The sequence below is a fragment of the Microcaecilia unicolor genome, chromosome 3 (genome assembly GCF_901765095.1).
Source record: "Microcaecilia unicolor chromosome 3, aMicUni1.1, whole genome shotgun sequence".
Lineage (NCBI taxonomy): Eukaryota > Metazoa > Chordata > Amphibia > Gymnophiona > Siphonopidae > Microcaecilia > Microcaecilia unicolor.
In genome coordinates this window covers 463,556,050-463,573,733 of record NC_044033.1, presented here as the reverse complement: position 1 = coordinate 463,573,733, position 17,684 = coordinate 463,556,050, and the positions used below count along the sequence as shown (strand labels likewise).

Below are 17,684 nucleotides of genomic sequence, written 5' to 3'. Positions count from 1 at the left end.
TGGAGACACCCTTAGGCAGTTAAAGGAATGAAAATCTTAAGCTCTCATCATCCAGGCTATGAGGTCCAGGGACTGGAGGATGGGGTGCTGAAGATGAGAGTTGTTCTACATGATGAGAGTCCAAAAACAGTCCAGTCTCTTCAGAGAACAATTACAAAAGAAAAGGAAATCAGATGTGCCTTGGCCAGTAAGACACAATGAGGATCATAGTCAGCCTGGTCCTGTTTAAGTTTCAGCAAAGTCTTCCTGATTAGAGGATGCAAATACAGGAGACCCTTCCCTCAATCAAGGAGGAATGCATCTGATGCTAGTGGCTAAAAGATCCACAGAGGGTGTGCCCCACTCTCAGATGATCTTTTGGGCAATGACCATATTGAGAGACCACTCAGGCGGTTGCATCACCCTGCTCAGTCTGTGTGCCAGGCTGTTCTGCTTCCCTGCCAAGTACACAGCTCGGAGCACCATGCCGTAATTTGTGGCTCAATACCACATCCTGACAAAAGAGGTATGATCCCATACCTCCCTGCTTGTTAACATAATACATGGCAACCGGGTTGTCTGTAAGAATGAGAATAATTTGGTTCAGCACCTAATTTCTGAAAGCCATTAGAACATTCCATATCACCCTTAGGAGGCTGATGTAAGTGAAATAAAATCTCCTGAGCAAACCACAGAACTTGGATATGAAGGCCATCTATAAGGGCTCCCCATCCTAGGTTGGACACACCTGTTGTCAGCATCTTCTGAGGAGCTAGAATATGGAATGGGAGTCTCAAAACCAGACGGGGCCAAATCGTCCACCAGAGAAGTGACTGGGCCAACTCTGGGGTTATGAAGATGACATCTGCAAAGTTTCCCATGGCCTCACGCCATTGGGACACAAGGGTATATTGGTGCTCCTCAAATGGAGGCCAGCCATGGGAGTGACATTGGCAGTGGAGGCAATGTGACCCATTAATCACAACATTTGCCGAGCTGTGACCAGCTGGCTGCTCTGAACCCAACTGGTGATGGCTACAGGGTATCTGCTTGTTCCAGCAGAAGGTAGGCTCAAGCCTGTACCATATCTAGCAGGGTTCCTATGTACTTCAATTGTACAAAGGAGCAGGTAGGACTTGGGGTAGTTTATAACAAACCCTAGCAGCCCCAACCCCCAAATAGTCCTCTGCACCAACTCGTGAGCACCTTCCTTTGATGTGCACTTGATCAGCCAGGCATCCAAATATAGAAACACATGCACCCCCAGGGTGCATAGTAATGCTGTGACTATGGCAAAGCACTTTGTAAAAACTCTAGGGGTGGGCACAAGGCAAAACAGCAAGATGCTTCCCTACTTGAAATCTGAGATACCACCTGTGACTGGGATGTATCTGGATATGGGTGTAAGCATCCTTTAAGTCCAGAGAGCACAGCCAATTGTTTTCCTGAACCATGGGAAGAAGTGTGCCCAGGGATATTATCCTGAACTTTTCTTTGACCAGGTACTTGGTCTATGGCCCTTAGGTCTAGAATGGGATGAAATCCCCCTGTATGCTTGGGTAGAAGGAAGTACTTGTAATAGAATCTCTTCCCTTCTTCACCTGGTGGAATGAGTTCGACTGCGTGGGCCTTGAGAAGGAAAAGTTCTTTTGTGAGAATGTTCCTGTGCTGAGGAGCTGAGGAATGCTGCTCTCAGAGGGCAGTTTGGAGGCTTGTGTTGCCAACTGAGAGAGTGTAACTGATTCAGACTATTTTCAGAACCCACCAGTCTCAGGTTACAAGGGGCCACCTTTCCTGAAAAAAAGTTCAGCCTCCCTCACACGAGGTTATCATCTGGGACCCATACTTTTATTGTGGCTATGGTTTTCTTGGAGCCAGTCAAAAGAACGTCCCTGACTTTGACCAGGGAGCCTGCTAGTGTTTCTGGGTCCACTGTTGCTGAGAACGGGAGCGCTGGGCGCATGCCTGCTGCTGAGGACAAGAACAGGTACACCTACACCTTTGAAAGTAGTAGGTAACCCTTCTATATCCCCCTGAAAACCTCCGTGAGTTGGAGGGCACAAAAGAAGGAGACAGAGAGAGACTTGATGGTATCAGTGTGTTTCTTCATGAGGTCTGCAATCTCTTCATCCCAAAGACTGTCTCCATGGCAAAGGAGGTCTCCCAACTTCTCCTGAACCACGGGTTCCAGATCAGAAACAGTCATAAGAGTATGTGCATTCCCACATCCAAAGCAGAGGCTGGGATGGCACATCAAAAGAATCAAAAAAGTGCCCCTAGCTAGATATTTCCTACACTCTTCTTACTGGCTAACTGGCAAAGCTCTGCAGCCTGAATCCAGAAGCCTTCTGGACTCTGTATGTGGAGTCGCCTTCTTAAATACTACTTGCACAAAGAGAGGGGTCTTCCTATTTCTCATCTATGCATCTTGCAGGACATAGTGAGCAAGAAGTGTCACATCCTCCCACAGCAGAGAACCATAATCCAAGACTGTTAATAACTCAGCCCTGGGCTCATCCTCCATGTCCAAATGAAATGGAATGGCCGCCACCATTTCCCTGAGAAATCCAAAATAGGAGAGCTCCTCTGGAGGAGATTGCCTTCTCTCCTGTGGTGGGGAGAAACCTCTCCTCTGATAAGTTTTCTATTTCCTCTTCAGAAGCCCAGGAGCAATCAGTCTCACACTCAGCAAAATAAAACGCAACTAGAAGTCCCAGTGCACCTGCCTCTGTCTGCTTGGAGGCAGTCTAGGCCTCGATGATGAGCGATGAAGTGCAGTTTGCCCCTGACACTCTAGGGCAGCTTCCTCCCCCAATGTAAATAGGGAAACTGCATTGGTGGTGCTGTGCCAACGCCAGATGAGGCACCAGCATAGATTACCACCTGACAGGCATGGCATGAGCCTCCAGAATGGACTGAAGCAGCTCAATGTCCGGCACAAATGCCCTTAATGCCTCTGCACTACACCCTGCAAGAAGGTGCCAAATTCCTCCTGGAGCATGGCTTGGACCCACTGCTTGAGGACAGGCATAGAAAAAGACTGGTATAGTATTTGTAAGGAAGCAGCCTGGAAATCCATCTGTGCCAAATTGGTAGCAGGGTAGCAGCCACAGGGAGATTGTCACGGTGGCACCGCAAATGCTTCTCAGGTGTCAGCGACACTGATACCCCCAAACTCCCAGAACCATGCATTAAGGAGGACCGATGCTCCTTTACCTTCATCCGATATGAGGCATCGCTGTCCTTCAGTGCAGACAAGGACGATCTTGAATCCACATGCTTCCTCGGTGTCAGGTCCAATGCAGATCTATCCCAGGACTTACTATCAGTGCCTAAGGTCAAGGCAGGTGGAGACCTCCAATGTTGGTGCATTCCCATGCAGCTCCAGCGGCAAGGGGAACTCATGCTTCCAATCCCGATGTCAATGGTCCGGACTTGGAGGACCCAAAAAGTTTCTCCTGTCAGGCCTGCCTTGACTTCTGAGTTCTTTCTGCATTTTTAAACTGAGAGAACAAACAGAAGCATCATGATCAGAGCCTAGGCACCTCAAACACTAATTATGGGGGTCATTGGAGCCAGCTCTGTGGGTGCTGTGGGTACTGTATAATTATAGTACAGCAAGAGGCCCTCACTGGATGCCCACCGGAAGGGTGGAAGGCCAGATTTTAGGACTCAGGCTGTAAAAATACCAGCTAGGTTTAAAAATCTATGACTGGCTGAGCAAGGACTTGCTTTTCCAGCAAGTTAATATGTGTCCCAGCTTGAGACCCATCCACTGGAATAGTGGTGGGCCGAGTTATATAGCTTAAACTGCTGAAAAGCACTGACTAGGCCTAAAAATCTGATGATGGCCTTGTTGCTGAGCACCTGCAGAAGCAGGGCTGCTTGATAAGCCTTATTAGAATTAAATGTGACATTCAAAAGCAGTACAAAAGCCAAAAACAAAGAATTAATGGCTAAAATCCTAAAAAGTTTGGTTCAGAACATGGAGGCTGATACAGGTAAAATGGCAGCCAGAGTCACAAGATATGGAACTGATCTCTTCATCTTAGAAGAGATGGTTGCACAAGATTAGGAACAGTCCATATTAGGAGTTATTTACAAGAAGATTAAGAAACAGGTGGACACCTGACCTATGGTTAAGATAAAAAAAATCCCTCTCCATAGACTTGTATGGGGACCAAATACTATATAAGAACTGTGCATCAGAGCTATCGTTGGAGTCCCTCCCCAACTTGACTCGGACAACGGCGAAGCCCTGGCCGGTTGAACCCAGAATCTGACTGATGTGTGTACCAACTTGAAGTCCTGATTGGTGAGAATAAAAGACTATTTCTATCTCAATATTCTCTAGTCTCTGTGTTAATTTCTCTGTTTCATTTCACACCTTATATCACATAAATAGACTATCTTTTAAACTCTAGTACATCATGTGGGAGAATAGATGCCCTAGGATGTCCTTGGAAATTAGGAGCCAGAAAACAGAGGTCATATTTAGGAGACTTATTATGAGCCTTCTGAAACCCTCTCTCCACCTCCGTGGGCAAGGGTCCTGCGGGGGTCTAGAGAGGGGTAATTAAAAACAGTACTTGAGAACCTCCAATATTGAGAAAATTCCTTGTATGTGCCCAAGGATGGGGTTATTTACATTGGGCTTAGCACCCCCAATAATTTTGAAAAGTTGGCTCCTATGTGGGGGTCCATGCTAGACCTGACCCTGTTACACTAGGCACAGCGCCTAAGCAAGTGGGAACCTTCTAAGACACTGCGGAAAAAACAAACAACCGAGGCCAAGTCAATTGCCTCAATGGTGAGGGAATAAACAAAAATCCTCACAGAAAACTCCTGACCGGTGCTCAGGCCTAAGCGGGCCTCAAAGCCAAAACAACAACAACAAAAAAAAAACAACTTAAAATGGTACAAAATACTAGAGAGATACTAAGAGGATATATATCATCAGCTTGTAGGAACACACTCAACATGGAGAAAAGATGTGATGAGGTGGAGCTCACAGAAGAGAGACATCTCTGCTCCACAGAAAAACAAAGACTGCTTGTCCCGTGTGATCATACTGGGCAGAAAGGCACTCAACACACAGTGGGATGCTGGTAAAGGCTTCTAAAAGCTATAGAATGCTAGGTAATGTCCGCACTGGGGCGCCATTGCATATTACTACCCATATTTAAGAAACAGTGTCCTGCTTGAAGAAAGGGTCCTCTAAGGGTGGAAAGGTAAAAACACTAGTGCAGCAAGTAAGAGCATCACAAGTTGCACCAGCATTACTGTTATGACTAAAAAGTGACAGCAAAATCAACTGCATGCATGTCTTACAGTGGCAACTAAAATCATAACACTCAACTACAACCATCTTAGAATAAAAGCATCTGTAAGAAAAACAATTAGCATGTAACCTGAGGATCAAATACAGCGACACATCAAACTGATTTCTTGCGACAAAGGCAAAATGGTCTTTATTGCTTCTTCAGAATGTACTCACCTCTTTAGATGACCAAACAGAAGAGATTTATTATCAAATTTCCTATTGCAGTGCATGACAGGACATAGGATGAGACTGCCAACTGGCCACTGTTTTATTTTAGATAAGACTTTGCATCTTGAATCAATTGTGCCCGATCTGAGCTCTAGATGACAAAACAGAATACAGGTGATTTTATTTACAATTTCTACAGCAAATATTCTCAGCACATGCGCTGTGAAGATAAACTTCACTAGTTTCAAAACTAGGGTGCACACAAATGTTGTGTGAGAGGGAACAGTACTCTAAAGTCAGTTAAGACAGTTTAAAAACTAAAATAGGAAGAAAAAAGTACACCAACAGGTCAGGTGTTCAGGACAGCCCTAATGAACATGCATAAGACTTTTAAGCAGTGGAAGTAGTAAGCACACAAATCTCTCATGCATATTCATAAGGTATAAATTGAAAACTTGACCTGCTGGCAGCCCTCTAGGACTGATAGCGAATACCACTATATGAGGGAGAAGCATGTCCTTAAACCAGTGGCTCCCATACCTGGTCCTGGAGGCAACCCAGCCAGTCAGGTTTTCAGGATATCCACAATGAATATTCATGAGAGAGATTTGGATGCACTGCATGCAAATCTCTCATGAATATTCTTTGCAGATATCCTGAAAACCTGTCTGGGGTGCTTCCAGGTTCCCTCCCCCCCCCAAAAAAAAATCTCCCCCTCTCCATGCCCCCCCACCCACCCACCATTAACAGTACCTTCTTGTGCTCTCCCTTCCTGTATTTTGCCTGGTGCCCACTGAATTGCATTCCCTCTCCAGCCATCTCTGTCCCCTTCGCCACACGAATGCAAGACTGTCTCTCAAGTGTCTCCCCCTCTGCACCCCTCCCCCTGCCAACAGTACCTTCTTCTATTCTCCCTCCTATCTTTTGCCTCGTGTATTACCAAATCCCTCCATGAAGTGAAAGACAGGGAGGGAGACTGAGCACAAGATGCTATGTTTACATAGGGAGGAGGGGGAAGACCTGCGACGAGCCTTCATTCACAACACTCCTAGAATTTATTCCTCCAATGTTATTGTTGTTGTTACATTTGTACCCCGCGCTTTCCCACTCATGGCAGGCTCAATGCGGCTTACATGGGGCAATGGAGGGTTAAGTGACTTGCCCAGAGTCACAAGGAGCTGCCTGTGCCTGAAGTGGGAATCGAACTCAGTTCCTCAGTTCCCCAGGACCAAAGTCCACCACTCTAACCACTAGGCCACTCCTCCACTCCATGTGTGTTACCTCCATGTCCATAACATGTTGGAGTGATATAAGTACATAAGTACTGTCATACCAGGATAGACTGATGGTCCATCAAGCCCAGCATCTTGTTTCCAACAGAGGCCAATCCAGATTACAAGTGCCTGGCAAGATCCCAAAACAGTACCATACATTTTATGCTGCTTATCCTAGAAATAAGTAGTGGATATTCCCCAAGTCCATTTTAATAATGGCTTATGAACTTTTCTTTTAGGAAGCTATCCAAACCTTTTTTAAACCCCACTAAGCTAACTGCTTTTACCACGCAACAAATTCCAGAGTTTATTTACATGTTGAGTGAAGAAATATTTTCTACGATTTGTTTTAAATTTACTATTTTGTAGCTTCATTGCGTGCCCCCTAGTCCTAGTATTGTTGGAAAGAGTAAACAAGCGATTCACGTCTATCCGTTCCACTCCACTCATTTTTATAGACCTCTATCATAACTTCCCTCAGCTGTCTTTTCTCCAAGCTGAAGAGCCCTAGTCACTTTAGCTGTTCCTCATAGGGAAGTCATCCCATTCCCTTTATCATTTTCGTCGCCCTTCTCTGTACCTTTTCTAATTCCACTATATCTTTTTTGAGATGTGGTGACCATAACTGCACACAATATTCAAGGTGCGGTTGCACCATGGAGCAACACAAAGACATTATGATGTCTTCAATTTTGTTATCCATTCCATTCCTAATAATACCTAACATTCTATTTGCTTTCTTAGCCAATGTCGCACACTGACCAGAGGGTTTCAAACATACCATCAACGATGACACCTAGATCCCTTTCCTGGTCAGGGACTTCTTGCATTATGTAGCTATAATTCGGGTTCCTCTTTCCCATACACAGTAGCCATACTGGGTCAGACCAGTAGTCTATCTAGCCCAGTATCCTGTTTTCCAAACAGTGGCCAAGCCAGGTCACAAGTACCTGGCAGAAACCCAAAACGTGGCGCCCCTCCATACTACAAATCCCAAGGCAAGCAGTTGCTTCCCATGTAAAAAAAAAAAAAAAAATCAATTTATTTCTACTCATTCTATACCATTCAGGATTTTGTAGACCTCAATCATATTCTCCCCTCATCCATCTCTTTTCCAAGCTGAAGAGCCCTAATATCTTTAGCCTTTCCTCATACGAGAGGAGTTCTATCTGGATGCCCAGATTCCCAGTCTCATAAGGTCCTCTTGTAATTTATTACAATCCTCCTGCGATTTAACAACTTCAAATAACTTTGTGTTGTCAGCAAATTTAATTACCTCACTAGTTACTACCATCTCTAGATCATTTATAAATATGTTAAAGAGCAGCAGTCCCAGCAAAACCCCTGGGGAACCAGAGTACTGACCATTTAACCCTACTCTCTGTTTTCTATCTTTTAACCAGTTTCTAATCCACAAGAGACCGTTACCTCCTATTCCATGACTCTCCAATTTCCTCTGGAGTCTTTCATGAGGTACTTTGTCAAATGCCTTTTGAAAATTCAGATACACATGATCGACTTGCTCACCTTTATCCAATGTTTGTTCACCCCTTCAAAGAAATGTAATAGATTGGTGAGGCAAGATTTCCCTTCACTAAATCCTGGTTGGCTTTCTCTCATTAATCCATGCTTTTGAATATGCTATGTAATTTTGTTCTTTATAATAGTCTCTACCATTTTTCCTGGCACTGTCGTCAGGCTCACTGGTCTATAATTTCCTAGATCACCTCTGGAACCTTTTTAAAAAATTGGCATTATATTGGCCACCCTTCAATCTTCCAGTACCATACTTGATTTTAAAGGTAAATTACATATTACTAACAATAGTTCCACAAATTCATTTTTCAATTTTATCAGTACTCTGGGATGAATACCATCCAGTCCAGGCGATTTGCTACTCTTCAATTTGTCAAATTGCGCCATTACAACCTCCAGGTTTATAGAGATTACATTCAGTTTCTCTGACTCGTCAGCAATGAATACCGTTTCTGGCACTGGTATCTCTCCCAAATCTTCCTCGGTGAAAATCGAAGCAAAGAATTAATTTAATCTCTCCGCTATGGCTTTGTCTTCCCCGAGTGTCCCTTTTACCCCTCGGTCATCTAGCGGTCCAACCAATTCTTCTGCCGGTTTCTTGCTTTTAATATACCTAAAAAATAATTTTACTATGTGTTTTTGTCTCCAACACAATCTTTTTCCAAAGTCCCTCTTTGCCTTCCTTATCAGTGCTTTGCATTTAATTTGCTACTTCTTATGCTGTTTCTTATTATTTTCAGTCAGATCCTTCTTCCATTTTCTGAAGGATTTTCTTTTAGCTCTAATAGCTTTCATCACCTCACTTTTTAACCATGCCAGCTGTTGTTTAATCTTCCTTCCTCCTTTTTTAATACACGGAATATACTTGGCCTGGGCTTCCAAGATGGTATTTTTGAACAGCATCCACACCTGATGTAAATTTTAGACCTTCGCCGCTGTTCCTCTAAGGTTTTTTTTTTTCCACTGTTGTTCTCATCATATCATAGTCTCCTTTTTGCAAGTTAAATGCTAACGTATTGAATTTTTTTTGTGTACTTACTCCAAAGCCGATATCAAATTTGATCATGCTATGATCACTGCTATTAAGCGGCCCCAGCACCAGGTCTAGAATTTTTCCTCTTGTACCAGCTGCTCCATAAAGCAGTCCTTCACTTCATCAAGGAATTGTACCTCCCTAGCATTCCTTGATGCTGCACATATATAGAAAGGAAGCAAAAGGGGAAGACAGGCTGCACATTTAGAGAAGGGGTCTCTCTCTCTCTATAGATATATATATAGATAGATAGATAGAGAGAGAGAAAGAGAGAGAGAGAAAAGGGGAGACAGGCTGCACATGAAGGGAAGACAAAATGAATTTGAGAAGGCGGCAAAGAAACTGAAGAAAGCTGAATGTGAAAGATGCCAAACAGACATAGGGCAGGTGAGATAAGAAATTGTAAATGGAAATGAGGCCCTGTAAACAGAGTTAAGAGCACAGACAGAAGAAAGCAGAACCAAAGATTGGGAACAAGATGATTGGAATAATAAATTTGCCAGACTACAAAGGTAGAAAAAATTATTTTATTTTCAGTTTAATGATTGTCGGCATTGAGAATTTGCATGTGTCAGTTTGATTTCGCAATGTACAAGACACTCAATTTTTTTTTTGTTTTTCTGGTGTTGCACGACATGCAGAGTCCTGTATCTCTGCTTTCAGTTTTTGTTTGCATGGTTTTTGCATTAGGTGAGTCATGTTCTGCATCTGCAGCTGAGGTAAATGATTCTGCTGGTATTTGGTGTCTGTGTAGGAATCTGTAACAGTCCATCTTGTTCCAGTTTCCCAGTAGCGTATTTAAATGAAATAACTACATATTTAATGTATTTCAGTATCATATTTAAATGAAATAACTACTTCTGCAGTTACAGGTACGGGTGGGGATAGAATGAATCTTAGCGGGGACAGGCAGGCATGGGTTAGATTCCAGTGGTGTGCCTCGACAATGTTTGCACCTTGTTAAGTGTGCCACAAGATGAAAAAAGGTTGAAAATCCCTGATCTAGTGTTTAGGTCACGAGATTTAAAAGAAAACAAAAAAGAAAAAACAAACACACCATACACACACGTTGGGTTGAATTATACTCATGCATATCGTCAGAGGCAACAAAATTTATGATCATTTTTAAAAGTTAAAAGTTTGGTGGGGGGCATGATCTAAATACATGAGTCTACTAGCATTTTCTTCCATTCTGTTTCCTACTCACCTACACCAATTCCAGGATCTTCCACTCCATACCGCCCCCCCAGTCCTGCCTGCAGCAGCAGCAGCCGCCAGCATCCCCCTCCTTCACCATGCAGCCGCTTTCCTTCATAAACTCTTCCAGCACTTGAATGATATTTCTGCGCCAGCACAGAATCTCTGTACAAGCCTGCACTCAGGCACGCCACACATGCCATCCTCTAGCCTACAGGAAATGTTATCACGGGAGCTCCACAAAGCATTTCCTGTTGGGTAGACAGCATAGTGCAGCAACACACTTGGAGCTTGGGCCACTATAGGAAGGTCTCATGCTGGTAAAGAAACAGCATTGGAACACTGGGAAAAGGTATGAACAAAGGCAGACACTTGGTGAAGGGAGGGTGCTTGAGACTGGCATGGTTGGGAAGGAGAGAGAAATGGACAGACAGGACAACCCACACATGAGTATGACCACAGTAATTAAGAGGGAACATGTGGATGCGATCTATATGCAAATATATATGGTAACCACATAGCTCAATAACGTTCACTTTAAACTTAAATCACATGAATTTCATTAAGTCTGTCCTTGTGCTCTTCTTGAGATAGATACCTGGCTTATTTGCCCAGTGATTCACACATTGTCTTGCTTCCTCTGTGCTAGAACGTCCTTTGATGAACTCTAACTCCTGCAAACCATGAGCCTGTTGTGAATCCACTTTTTCCTGCAGATTAGATACATTAGTAGCTTAGAAAAAAACAAGCCAAAAATATCAGAAAAAAAAATTTAAAAAAAGACAACAAAAGGGCAATTATCAATCTTCACAGACAACAACAAAAAAAAAATTACAGAGAAAAATAGAACCCAGTAGGTGAATATTAAAAAAAAAAAAAAAAAAAAAAAAAAGATTACTCCCTTTATCCCTTTAACAGCCTCACCATCAGGGTACTTCAAAAGGAACATTAGGAATATACAAAAATAGAAAATTTTAAAATTGGAGAGTATTTTATGAACATTCCACATGTGTCAACAGACTCATAAAATTAGGTCACACCTCCAAGTTTCCAAGTTTATTTCAGCCTTACCACCTTGCAAACCAGGGTGACTCAGGAATAACCTTGAGAACTACTTTGTCACAGTAAGGATGGTAGATACCTGGAATGCCCTCCCTTGAGAGGTGGTGGAGATAAAACAGGTAGCATAATTCAAAAATGTGTGGGATAAACAAAGGACTCCTGTATGGCAAGAGAATGGAACCAAACAAGCTTAGTGATGTTTTGATGGCTGCTGCAGTAATTGGGAAGCAAAGCTGGTGCTGAGCAGAAGTCTATGCTTTGATCATAGCAACCCCACTGCAACCTCAATTCATGTCCTCTAGTTCCGACTTCTCATCTCTAGAAAAGGTTTGCTTGTGTATTAATACCTTTCAAATATTTTAAATGTCTGTATCATATCACCCCTATCTCGCCTTTCCTCCAGGGTACTCATCTTCAGGTCATCAAGTGTCTTCCTATATGTCTTGTTGTGCAAACCCCCTACTATTTTTGTCACTTTTCTCTGAACCGCTTCAAGTTTTTACATCCTTAGCGACCTCCAAAACTGAACATATTACTCCAAGTGGGGACTCACTAACAACTTGTACAGGGGCATCAATATTTCCTTTCTTGTCACCAAAGAAACTGTTCACCCCAGCACAAAACATCCGCCAGCTTCTCCTGAACCACATGTCCGAGGCACATAGTCAAGCAAATCTGCGCAACCCAATACCCACGGCAGAGGCCCTGTACACCATAGCGTAAGCGTCACAGGTTGTCCAGACCATCTACTTTCTGCACTCCTGCTCTTTCGCTGACAGGAGGTGGTTAAAAAACTGAGGGAGAGTTACTGCAAACTCTGCCATACTGTGGGCAATGATCATAAGAACATAATAGCCATATTGGGTCAGACCAATGGTCCATCTAGTCCAGTATTCCTGCTTCCAACAGTGGTCAATCTAGGTCACAAGTACCTGGCAGAAACCCAATTAGTAGCAATATTCCACGCTACCAGTCGCTTCCCACATGTCCATCTCAATAATAAACTAAGGACTTTTCCTCCAGAACTTGTCCGAACTTTTTTTTTAAGCCCAGATACGCTAACCCGTAACCACAGCCTCCGGCAGCAAGTTCCAGAGCTTAACTATTCTTTAATGAAAAATATTTCCTCCTATTTGTTTTAAAAGTATTTACATGTAATTTTCATTGAGTGTCCCCTGGTCTTTGTACTTTTTGAAAGAGTGAAAAATCAATTCACTTCTACCCATTTTACACCACTCAGGAGTTTATTGACCTCAGTCATACCCATCCCCTCCAACTCTTTTCCAAGCTGAACAGCCCTAACTTCTTTAGCCTTTCCTCATATGAGAGGAGTTTACCCTATAGTGCTGCTACTACTGTGCCACCAAGCCAGCCCAACTTGTACTTTTTAAATAGTGAACAGTCATTTTTTGCATCTCTGACTCCTTGTGACAATGTTAGAAACTGGATTTCCACTTACTAGAGGTGACACTCATCACAAATCAGCTTTGAGTACTGTAAGATGTTCAGGTGTCTGTGTCTGAATTATCTCCATTGTATAATGTCAACATCTGAAAATTGTTGCTGCTGTCACTGTTGAATTTTATTATGGGTTTCTTATGGAAGTGAATGAAATCTGCAAATACATGCTCATTAACAGCTGGTAAGAACCTATGTGGGAAGCAAGCATAGTGTTCTGAAATAATTTCTTCCCAAAAGATTTAAAAAAAAAAGAAGCCAAAAGCTCCTTGGTGTCTCCTCCCAGGGAAAACCAAAAAGCTCTTGGCTCTTTTGAGAGCAGATTTGATCACCATGAAATGGTAAAGAAGCTGTAGCTTCTCAAATCCTAATGCCATACTGTACATAAGAATAAAACTGACTTTCTTACTGACCTGCTGTGCAGAGGTGGGGAGGACTTTCCTCTGCATAATCGGTTCCAGCTTATGGATTCTGTGCACAGGCAGTGTCACAATTTTTTCAAACTGACACCTTTGTGAGGCTTGGGGCAGGGGCATCAAGGAACTGGGGACCCTAGTTCCCTGAGGAGGCTTTTCCTCCTGGGGGCTGGAGATCAATACCAGTTCAGGATACACCAGCTGATACTCTTCAAGACCACAGCAATGTGCTCCCTGTAGGCAGTGCATGAACCTTCAGGATAAGCTGGAGCTGCTGAGAAACCAACACCGATGCCACTCCTCAAGGACTAATATCAAAGGCTGAGAACTCAGCTGGGTTGATCACAACCTTCAAAGTCACTGGGGTAGTATCAGTGACCTGGTCTTGCCTCAATGGAGGCCGATGCACCTTGTCCATAGTCTGTTATTGAGACAGACATGGGGGTAGTCACTGCTTGTCCCGGGATTGGCAGCATTCAATGTTACTACTAGTTGGGTTTCTGTCAAGTACTTCTGACATAAGAACATAAAATAGCCATACTGGGTCAGACAAATGGTCCATCTAGCCCAGTATCCTGCTTCCAACAGTGGCCAATCCACATCACAAGTACCTAGTAGAAATCCAATTAGTAGCACCATTCCATGCTACCAATCCCAGGGCAAGCAGTGGCTTCCCCCATGTTCATCTCAACAGACTATGGACTTTCCTCCAGGAACTTGTCCAAACCTCTTTTAAACCCAGACATGCTAAACACCATTACCACATCCTCCGGCAACAAGTTTCAGAGCTTTTCTATTCTTTGAGTGAAAAAATATTTCCTCCTATTTGTTTTAAAAGAACTTCCATGCAACTTCACTGAGTGTCCCCTGGTCTTTGTACTTTTTCAATGAGTGAAAAAAAATCGATTCACCTCCACCTGTAGGAAGCCCCTGAAACAGAACAATGACACAACCTGAACATTTAAAGAACTCAACGCCAATCCTTTCTGAAGCCCTGCATGGAGAAATGCTAGGATGTGTGTGATTTGAGCAGAGAAGGGAAAAAGTCTGTGCTCAGACCACCAGCTTTCGATTGTCTTCCACACCCTTGCATATGCCATGGATGTAGAGTATTTCCGAATCTGAAGGAAGGTAGTAATGACTGAATCAGAACAACCTTCATGTCTTAACCAAACCCTTTCAATGGCTCAGCTGTAAGACCAAAGGGGCAAGGATTCTCCATGAGCACTGGACCTTGATTCAGTAGGCCATGTATCTGAAGAGAGAGGACCCCCGTCCTGCAGTAGAATCAGGTCCGTGCACCATGGCCTCCATGACTACGAGAATTATTTGACCCCAGTACAATGCTATCCTTTTCAACACGCAGCATGCCATGGAACAAGGAGGGAAGATATACAGTAGATGTGTCTCCCGTCAGGGCTGCAGTAGGGCATCGATCCCCATCGAGCCCGATTCTTTCCGAAGACTGAAGAACTTGGGCACTTTGGCATTCCCATCACCAAGTCCAAAAGCGGAGAACTCCATCGGCCAACTGACAGCTGAAAAACTGGCTAAATAGTTCCCATTCTTCCTGCTGAGAAAATCTGCTTCCAAATTCAAGAACTCAGCGCTGTGAGCTGCCAACAAGCAAAGAAGATTTTTCTCCACCCAACTCATGAGGGAGGCCACCCTCACCACCATCAGATGGCTGCAGGTCCCACCTTGCTTGTTGATATAAGCTACTTCTGTCGCATTACTGGAGAAAGCTTGGCCCGGAGCCCCCAGTCGCATAAGGCATTCTGCACTGCCCTGAGCTCCAAGCAATTTATCGATCATGGAGACTACTGTTGCATCCAGGTGCCCTGAACCAGATGGAACTTGTAATGAGCTCCACAACCTGACTTGCTGACATCCATTGTCACCACCTCCCATTGTGTTAAGAACATAACAGCCATATTGGGTCAGACCAATGGTCCATCTAACCCAGTATCCTGTTTCCAACAGTGGCCAATCCAGGTCACCAGTACAGTACCTGGCAGAAACCCAAATAGTAGCAACATTCCATGATCCCACATGAAAACCCGTTCCAACTGCCTCCCTAAACCCCTACCCCCCACACCTCAACCCCCTGAACACCCAAATCTGGCTAACTATGTCCTACAGTAGCCAGCTCAACCCTACAGGAAGACAGCCACCGCCAGATCAAACTCCCAACTTTAATAAAGGGATACCCACTCTCCACCCCTCAGCAAAATAGAATCTTAATACTCCTCCATTCACACGCAATATTATCTATCTCCACAGACACTCATTACACACCAAACTCCCTTCTTGCAAACCACACCCTCCGCATCCAGACAACCACCACCATTCCAGCTTCTCAGAGAAACTGCGAACAATATAAGAAATAAACCAACATTGTCCACATAAATCAGAAAATTATGTAGTTGTCGATCTTGCTTCCAAATCCACTGCTGCAGAGCACCCCCCAATTGGAATGCACTTTCTGCCAGGAACCCGAGCTACGCTGCTCATGAGATTTCTGTGGGGAAATCAGTACAGCTCAAGACCACCAATGCGCTCCAGGCTTCTGTAATAGTCTGCACCCACCAAGACTGGCCTCCTACTATTATCCAAAGGCCAAAAGGATGCAGCCAGCAGTACTGCAGCCCTGCCTTCTGCAGATATTTAGTCACTTCATGCAGCTCACTCTGCTTCAATAAAGCGCTCGTAGCTAGGTCTTGAAACACAGAAATCAAACAATTATTCCATTTAATTTCTCCCAAAGCTCAAGCTTTCCGTCACACTGCTTCTTTCATACCATAGTCATGGAAGCAGGCTATTATATAGTGCGGAGTGACTTCTCGCTGAAGCCCCAGGCTCCTATGGGCTTTGTCTAATGTGATAGTGCATGCAGTCTACTCGGATCCACCTGAACCATTCTCCCTTAGAAGTGCCTCACAAATATCTTTGATGGCTTGCTGACAATTCTGGCAATTGTCCATCTCAGGTATTCCTTTAAAGTGTAAATTGAGCATCTGGAGTGGTTCTCCAGATCCACCAAAGCTGCTTATATGTCTGTTCAATCCGGTGCCCAACCTCCCACACTTCCAATCGCAACTTTGTGATTGCTGTTTTAATGTCTGTGCAGACCACCACCATCTCAGCCTTTAAATCTTGAAACCACTTGGCCACTTCCCTTGTGGATACCTCACAGTCACTGAACGCCATTTCAGCGTGCTCCTCATTGTCCAACTCACAATCCTCCAGCACCATTTTGCACCAGGCCACAGTTCTCTTCTGCAGAGCTCCCTGGGACCCTTCTCCATGATCAGCTGAATATTTAAACTTCTCCATCTTTTTGCATGTCAACATAATGCTGCACACTCGGAACAAGTAAGTGGGGGTTTTATGACACCTGAAGGAGCAGGTAATAGCAAATTTAATCAAAGTCTCCAGCGGAGCTAAGCTCCTAGACGTCCATTATCAAGCGGTGACATCACTTCCTCACAGCAGTCTTTTTTATGTGACTGCTGAGATGAGCACTCCACATTATGGTATTTCTAATAATTTCCCACCTACTCAGAGGCAAAAGTATAAAGACCCTCAAGAGCTTTAGCCCTCCCCCTCTCCCACCAAGGGTCCATCTGAGGACTTCCATTCCACCAACATCATGTGGGAAAGAGCTTTATAACACAGAAAAAGCTGCAGTGCTCCCATCAGCCCTTCCAACAGAGGGTCCCCTTTTGAAGGGTCAGCAGCAGGTACTCAGGGAGCACAAGAGCTCCTCTCACCTAAAGAACCAATAATGTGACCACTCCTCTGGCTCCTCTCTCCTCAGAGGATCAGCCTCCTGCAAATCTGAGTCCAAGGGGTTCTGTGGATCCAAAAGTTACTCCAGATCACCCAAGAACCACCTGACCCAATTTGGATGCTCGGAGACAGTTCAGGGCCCTGGCTGGGGTCCCTACCACTGGTCCAGGGACCAGTCTCTTCTTGCAGGGGCTCTCTCAACCATCCGGGCTAAGCCCTAGCACCAAAAAGTCTGGGACCCCTCCCCCACTAACAGACCCAGGGTGGGTAGGAGAAAAATGCCCACCATCCCTCAAAGCCCAATGAGGGTCGAGAATGCTCCTTCTACAGAAAATTACAGCAGGAGAGAAAATGGCAAAAGAACTCAGCTGCTGGCTCTCACAGGAAGAGCAGCGTCTCCTGTCCTGCCACACAGCCAGTGCATATAAGCTTGCCTGCTCTCTCGG

At 44.3% G+C, this 17,684-nt stretch overlaps 1 protein-coding gene across 2 annotated transcripts in view; it reads right to left on the bottom strand.

Annotated features, from left to right (window-relative positions):
• ZNF451 (zinc finger protein 451) overlaps positions 1-17,684 on the bottom strand; it is a 345,089-nt gene that overhangs the window by 304,295 nt on the left and 23,110 nt on the right. For both annotated transcript variants that reach the window (XM_030198989.1, XM_030198990.1), the window contains exons 4-5: positions 11,109-11,220; positions 5,477-5,621 (exon numbers count right to left, since the gene is read on the bottom strand). In XM_030198989.1, coding sequence (XP_030054849.1) covers positions 5,477-5,621; positions 11,109-11,220 — 257 coding nt within the window. The remainder of the gene's footprint in view (positions 1-5,476; positions 5,622-11,108; positions 11,221-17,684) is intronic.